This window comes from Artemia franciscana, chromosome 16 (assembly GCF_032884065.1).
Source record: "Artemia franciscana chromosome 16, ASM3288406v1, whole genome shotgun sequence".
Lineage (NCBI taxonomy): Eukaryota > Metazoa > Arthropoda > Branchiopoda > Anostraca > Artemiidae > Artemia > Artemia franciscana.
Window position 1 is genome coordinate 14,501,502 of NC_088878.1, and position 8,325 is coordinate 14,509,826.

Genomic DNA, 8,325 nt, shown 5'->3' on the forward strand with positions numbered 1-8,325 from the left:
TTGCATTTTTATGCTGATTTCAAGTATATGTTTCATTAAGTTTACTCCTACCCATCAAAAGTTACGAGCCTAAAAAAATTTCCCTTATTTTAGAAAATAGGGGGAAATACGCCAAAAAGTCATTGAATCTAATCGAAAACTTTCTTTAGATTTCAAACGTGTTATAGGCCCATCAAGTAATCTATAAAGCCTTATCAAACAGTTCGTGGTAATGAAATGTAAGTAAGGAGCGACCCAGCTCAATAGTAACCAAAACTCTAAAAAAATCGAATTTTGATACCAATAGATACATCAAAATAATTAGATTTTTATGCTCATTTTAAATGTATAAGTTTCATCAAGTTTCGTCTCACCCATCAAAAGTTACGAGCCCGAGAAAATTTGCCTTATTTTGGAAAAAAAGGGAAAATACACCTAAACGTCATAAGAATCTTAATGAAAATCACACCATCAAATTCAGCGTGTCAGAGAACCCTACTGTAGAAGTTTTAAGCTCCTATCTGCAAAAATGTGGAATTTTGAATTTTTTGCCAGAAGAAAGATCACGGATATGTATGTGTTTTTTTTCCTTCGCAGGTGATCGTATTGACCACTAGAATGTTGCAAGAAGGCTCATTCTAACGGAAATTAAAAGTTCTTGTGCCCTTCTTAAGTGACCAAAAAAATTGGAGGGCAGCTAGGCCACCACCAACGCTCGTCTTTTTCCTAATGTCACTGGATTAAAATTTTGAGATGATCGTTTTGTTCAGTATAGTCGAGAAATCTAGTAACTATGTCTTTGGGGACGACATAATCCCCCACAGTTCCCCAGGTGGAAGGGCTGCAAGTTATGAACTTAGCTCATTGTTTACATTTAGTATTGGTTATAGGGAAGTATATAGACTTGGGGATTTTGTGGAGGAGAGGGTTACGTGGGAGTATCCTTTCATGGAGGAATTCTTCACAGGAGAAGAGAATTTTCCATGAAGGGCCACTGGACTTCCCAGCATTATTTAAAAACGATCAGAAATTAAATAAAAAACAATTTTTTCAGCTAAAAGTATGGAGCAACATTAAAACTTAAAAGAACGTAAATTATTATGCTTTATACGAACTTTAGCGTAAAGAACAAGGTATTGACGAGGGGGTAAACCCCCTCATATACGTAATAATTTCTGTTCGTTTTAGTTTTAATGTCGTTCCCTACTTTCAGTTGAAAATACTTTGTATTTATTTGTTTTGTTTATTTAATAGATATAAAATGTCTATACGGGAACTCAAAAATCCCTTCTAAGGCCCTAATTTAGGCTATACATCCATTTGTAAAAGTTTCTTCACGTAGCGCAATGATTTTCTTAACTTCACCAATGGATACTGCACTAAAAGTGGAAAAAATAGATTTTGATAACATCTTGTCGGTCCCTAATTTGGGTCCTAGGTCTGTTTCTGTTAGTTAATTAGGCCTAATACACTGAATTAACATTTATCATGAAGGTTCTATTCCTTGCCTGCACTAATCGATGTTTTCCATCTTTGTATTTATATCTGAATTTTTCAGGTCTGCCTGGTGATGATGGCAGGCCAGGATTTGCTGGTCGGGACGGGAAGCTTGGTCTAAATGGGCAAAAAGGAGAGCCAGGTCTTCAAGGTTTCCAAGGTTTCTCCGGAATGAAAGGTATGTAAAAAATGTATATTGTTTGTGATTATCATGCTTTTGAAATTATAATTATTATTTCCTTTTTTGTTTCTTTTTCGTTTTACTCACAGAAAATTAAAAACTCGCTATAGAGTACAAATCAAGAAATAAATAAGCTAAAACAATACCTCTCTAGTGATGCTTGTGTTTATACTTTATTTAACATGTTCAAAGAATCAGAAATAAGAAGAAAACAGATCATTTTTGATGAATTCACTCCAAAAATTACTTTTTTAAACTAAAATCTAATTTATATTGTAACACTGATCTAATTAAAAAGGCGTTTCACAGTAAGCACAAATTTTTTACCATTCTATAAACCATTTTGACCTATGATTTAAGGGGCAGACTCCAATCCCAAGGAAGATAAATAATCGTGGAACAAGAGGTGAAAATACACAAATAGTAAACTTTCAAAAAGGTGACAAAGCAATATCTGAAGAACAACTCATTTTATTAGGTTACACCATTAAGGGTAAGTTTTGGTGGATTTTGAACTAGCCAGAAGTCACTATGTTTATACTTTTAATACTACCAGTACAGTTACCGTAACTAATGCCGCTAGGGGCATTAAGGTGACACTTTTAGGGAACGTTTAGGAGAAGTTTAAATCAAACAAAAAAACTGTGTGCATTCATGTTTTTAAAATGGCGTATGAGCAATAGCATGGGCAGCACCACTCTATAATAACTAGAAACATCAATGAAACTTTTAAAGGAGCTACATCAATTCGAAGTTAAAAGTTCTGGTGCCCTTTTTAAGTGTAAAAAGCGATTCTCTTAAGCCCATTCATTTCAAAACGCATCCAGTCAAAAATTTTAGACAGCTATTTTGTTCAGCATAGTATAACGGTCCAGCAACTATGTCCTTAGGGATATTGGACAGGTCAACCCCCCACAATTATGCAATTGGCCCATTATACTTTAAAACTAAATGTTGCTTTAAACTAAATAGAAAGGAATTGTATTTATGGTTGCCAATAAGACATCGCCAATATATGCTAAGAATATATTGGGAGGGCTGGGAGTATTAAGTTGAAACTTTTGGGGCTACTAACATTAGTGCTTCTGCTCTTACAATTTAAATAAATAAACAGAGTGCAAGAGTATCCAGGTTGTCAAAGTGCATAGATGGAATCTTTTGGGAATAGTATTAAGTTTTATTTTTAAGGTCAACTTCAGGAGTTATAAAATTAAATTAGAAAATACTGTTTTTGTAAGGATCAAAAATTGTTGAAAAGGTTTCTCCAACATACAATTAACAACCTAAACTATGATTTCCTATAGAAAAGAAAACTAAAAGTTATAAATTTTTTTTCATGAGAAAGACTATGTCTATAAAAAAAGAACAGAAATTGTTTTAAAACCTTTGATTTATTTATTATTTATTTATTTATTAAAAACTTTAATTATTTATTAATTCGAAAAGTTAATTTAAAAAACCATTTCCACAAAACAAGTTTTTCAAAGAAAAGTAAAGAGCTCTGTTAAGCGAAAAACGAACAGAAATAAAGTAAAGTACCTTTCCAAGCATAAAACTACCAGAAATCCCTATCAATAAATAAATGAAACTCGAAACGAACAGAAATTACAATAAATATCCGAGTCAAACTCAAAAGGAGCAAATATTAACATGAGTAGAGCTGATAACCCTCATGCCTTCTCAAGGCCAGAACACAATTTGCGCTTTAATGAAAACAATATACGTTTTAAATGTTTTTACTTTTTTACTTTCATCAACAAAAAATTATCAAAACATTAGGGCATAAATATCAATTTGTATCAATTAAACTGACAATCCACGGTCTTTTCATTATTATTATTATTATTATTATTATTATTATTATTATTATTAATGAAACGAAGCTACGCTACCCTCTTACAATAAAAGAAAAAAGGTAACTACTTTTTATCCTCTTTTTAATTTTTATTTTCCTATTCAGGGGAAGATGGAGCAAGAGGATTAAAAGGAAGACAAGGAAAAGTCGGAGAAGAAGGTGACCCAGGACCTCCTGGATTTGATGGACTTGATGTAAGCCCCTATAATTCCTTCGAAGAAAAAAAAATATACTAATTCACCATGAACAATATTGATAGAATGCAACTTCTTTTTATCTCCCAATTCGTTCACAGTGAAATTCTATTTGAACTAAAATATTTATCAACGATTTTGATCAATCCAAAAAAAATATTAATATCTGGAAAAAGATGTTATAATAAACAAAAAACGAAAAGATGTCAAACACTCAAACTCTAGAAAGGATTAGTGTCATAAGAAAAACTTCAAAAATCTGAGTTTGATCAATCCAAAACTAGCAAAATTGGAAAAAAGGGGTTATATTAAAGAAAAATGAAAAGACGGTCAAAAACTCAAAACATAAAAGGGTTAGTGCTCTAAGACTAGCTCCAAAAATATGAGACAACCCTAATCCAAATGTATTAACCCCCTCCACCCACGTAACGCCTGGCCAGTAACACCCCCCGTATTCCTGTGTAACTTCACCCTTGGAGTTGGATTTTTTCATGTGGTGGACTCGTTAAACCCGAAAAAATACTAAATAAAAATATGAAACCAAGCGAAAATAGAAAATAATGCGACATTTTCTTGACTAGCAATGTAAACGTAAAAAAATAATAGAAAATTCATATGCTCATCGGATTAGCTAAGGCTAAGATACAGAGGCGCCATTTGGCGCCATATGCTCTATAGGGCTTGGGGTCTGGAAAAAAGGAATCGCACGTGCTCCATAGGATTTGGGGTCCGGAACCATTAAGGCTAACACTACTGTTATTCATCACAAGTTGCTATCGTAAGAGAATGTGTATATTTTTGAAAAAAGGAGAATGCATCCTCATAAAGGTTGGCAATCCTGAGAATTAAACCATCCAACTCGTCATAAAAAAATCATATGGTGCTTTAAGCCTCTATACCTGATTTGAGAGGCTTTCAAGCCACTTCACCCGACGATACGAGATTTTGATTTTTTTTTTTAGAAGCAAGGAGATGGATGTGTTTTATTTGCTTTTTTTACGATCTGTGACAAAATGCCATTGGTCAGGGGATATCTGCAGAGGAATCATTGGTTCCGTATTGTAAAGTTCAAGTTTATTTTTATTTTAAGTAAATTTCTTAAGCAAGGCATTCTTAAGAAAAAAGGTAATCCTGAGGAAAATTGTATCATGAAATCTGGTGTGCCTGATTATGGTTTTCAGAAGCAATTTTTTTTTTTCAAAAGCATGATATCAAATTTATGTTGTTTTTTTTCGTTTTACGACCTACAACCATATATTAGTGCTCTTGAGTCAAGGCTGAATCCACTAGGAGGGTTACCGGATTTGATCCCCCTTCCCCCCTGCACTCTTTGTTCGACTCATAAAATGTAAAAAAGGCATATCAACAAGATTTTGATGCCCCCCCCCCTCGGAACAAAAATCCTGGATACGCCTTTTGTCGTAGTATATATGCCGACTTGGGGTATAAAACATAGGAATCGCACGTGCTCCATAGGATTTGGGGCCCTGAACCATTAAGGCTAACCCTACTATATCCATTACAAGTTACTATCGTAAGAAAATATGTATATTTTAGAAAAAGGGAAAATGCATCCTTAAAAAGGGTGGCAATCCCGATGAAAATTACACGGTCAAACTTGGCATGTCAAATTTGATGGTCTTTCAAGCCTCTATACCTGGTTTGAGAGGCTTTCAATCCGCTAACCTGGCAATATGAAATTTTTGATTTTTTCTGAAAAGCAAGGGGACGAATGTCTTCTTTTTTTTATGACCTATGACAACATGCCATTGGTCGTGGGATATCTGAAGAGGGATCATCGGAGCATTTTTGTAAAGTTCAAGCTTATTATTAAGTAATTCTTTCTTTCAAGTTGGTTGTTTTTTCTTTTTACGAACTACAACCATAAATTAGGGGTCTTAGTCAAAGCTGAATCCACTGGGAGGAATACCGGGTTTGATAACCCCCCTCCCTCCTGAAATCTTTTTTCGACTCATAAAACGTAACAAAAATGCAAATGAGCAAATTTGATGGTCTTTCATGCCTCTATACCTGGTTTGAGAGGCTTTCAATCCGCTACACCAGGCAATATAAAATTTTTTGTTTTTTTCCGAAAAGCAAGGGGACGAATGTCTTTTGTTTGTTTTTTTTACGACCTATGACAACATGCCATTGGTCGTGGGATATGTGGAGAGGGATCATTGGAGCAGTTTTGTAAAGTTCAAGTTCATTATTAAGTAATTCATTCATTTTAAGTAAATTTCTTAAGAAAGACATACTTAAAAAAAGAGGTAACCCTGAGGAAAATTGCACCATGAAATCTAGTGTGCGTGATTATGGTACCGATGCTTTGAAGCTCCTGCACCCGACAATATATTTTTTTTCCAGAAGCATGATCTCCAACTTATGCTTTTTTTTTTCTTTTTACGACCTACAACCATAAATTAGGGGTCTTAGTTAAAACTGAATCCACTGGGAGGGCTACCGGGTTTGATACCTCCCTCCCTCCTGAAATCTTTTTTCGACTCATAAAACATAACAAAAATGCATATGAACAAATTTTTGATGCCCCCCCCCACCCCAGAACAAAAATACTGGATACGCCTTTGGTCGTAGTATATCTGTTGACTTGGGGTATGAAACAAAGGAATCGCACGTGTCCATAGGATTTGGGGTCCTGAACCATTAAAGCTAGCCCTATTGTTGTCCATCACAAGTTACTATTGTAAGAGAATGTGTATATTTTAGGAAAAGGGAGAATGCATCTTTAAAAGGTGTGGCAATCCTGATGAAAATTATACCATTGACATGAAAATTATGTCAAATCTGATGGTTTTTCATGCCTCTATACCTGATTTGAGAGGCTTTCAAGCCACTACACCTGACGATATAAAATTTTTGTTTTTTTTTCCCGAGAAGCAAGGGGACGAATGTGTTTTGTTTGCTACTTTTTTTTGCGCCACCTGTGACAACAGTCCATTGGTATTGGGATATCTTTAGAGGGATCATTGGAGCAATGTTATAAATTCTTTTATTATTCAGTAATTCATTCATTTTAAGTAAGTTTCTTAAGCAAGACATTCTTAAAAAAAAGAAGTAATCTTGAAAAAAAAGCACATTCAGATCTGGTGTACCTAATTATGGTACCAAAGCTCTGAAGCTCCTACACCCGACAAAATATTTTTTTTCTAGAAACATGAGCTCCGATTTGTGTTTTTTTTTTCGTTTTACGACCTACAGTCATAAACTAGTAATTCACTTCGCAGTTTTTAAATGTGTGTGTTTCTTAAGTTGTATTGAGCATTTAGTTGCTATTGAATATTTCAACCTTTTATTGAACACTCGGTTTTTTGAAATATAAAAAAAATTCTGTTTATGTTTTTTTGTAGTTCTAACATATCTTTAAAAGTAGGACTCAAAATACAACTATAATGAGTAGAATTAAATCATATGTCGGAATAGATCCTGAGTAATATCATTCATAATATCAAGTTTTTAAGAAGAAAAAATGTTTTACTTTAATACTACTTCATATATAACAATACTTTATGTTAAATATTTGGTGTGTTGGTTATGAATAAACATACTCTCTTGAAACTTTGGACCAAAGCTATCACTGATCATAAAAACAGGAAGATTTGATTTTTACTGCATATTTTTCTTCTTTAAATGAATCATTTTGTTATATTATAGCTTTTTGCTGTAATACAAATGCAGAACTCAATGCTTTCTCTGATACAAGGGACCTTACTGCGAATTTCAAAGCTATATGAAATGCTTCGAAGTCGCTAGTTCACAAGAACACGCTGTTACTGTTGATTGTCACTGATAAAACTGATTGACTGTTCAAAGTCTTTTATTTTTCCTCACAGAAGATTATAGGAGATTCTGTTTTTTTTAGAGGAGGGTATTTTTGTGAGGAAATATAAATGAAAAGAAAAAAAAATCAAATTGGTGAATTTTATATTTCCTTTCTTGTTTTCATACGTCACGCATAGCCAGTATGGTCTTAGAACGTATTTATGTAAAACGTTTTCTAGGGAGAAGAAGGAGAAAAAGGACTACGTGGTCCCGGTGGATTTCCAGGCCGAAATGGTGACATTGGAGAAGAAGGAGATAGCGGTCTAGTGGGTCCTATGGGATTACCAGGACTTAATGCTGAAAAGGGTATTCCTGGATTTCCTGGTTTACCGGGACAGCGTGGTCGGTTTGCAGCACCTGGGCAAAAAGGTAATTTAAGAATTATGTACTTTAATATTAATATTTATCTTTTTTGTTCAGTCAAAAAAGCACTAATATATCGGTAGTACCACTTAAACGAGAAGAAGAATCTAAGAACAACAAATACAACAGTTGTCAACCAAAAAAAAAAAAAAAAAAAAAAAAAAAAAAAAAAAGATTCCATCCCAGAGGAAAAACATTTTTTTTTTTCAAGTTGTAAGTGTTTAGATCTCTAGGGGCTTAATATATATATATATATATATATATATATATATATATATATATATATATATATATATATATATATATATATGTATATATATATATATATATATATATATATATATAAATATATATATATATATATATATATATATATATATATATATATATATATATATATATATATATATATATAT

At 33.1% G+C, this 8,325-nt stretch overlaps 1 protein-coding gene across 1 annotated transcript in view; it reads left to right on the forward strand.

Moving 5' to 3' along the window:
• LOC136036772 (collagen alpha-3(IX) chain-like) overlaps window positions 1-8,035 on the forward strand; it is a 20,791-nt gene extending 12,756 nt beyond the window's left edge. The window contains exons 2-4 of the mRNA XM_065719098.1: window positions 1,538-1,654; window positions 3,618-3,706; window positions 7,726-8,035. Of these exons, the coding sequence (XP_065575170.1) occupies window positions 1,538-1,654; window positions 3,618-3,706; window positions 7,726-7,992 (473 nt within the window). The 3' untranslated portion in view covers window positions 7,993-8,035. The remainder of the gene's footprint in view (window positions 1-1,537; window positions 1,655-3,617; window positions 3,707-7,725) is intronic.
• Window positions 8,036-8,325: the final 290 nt, after the last annotated feature.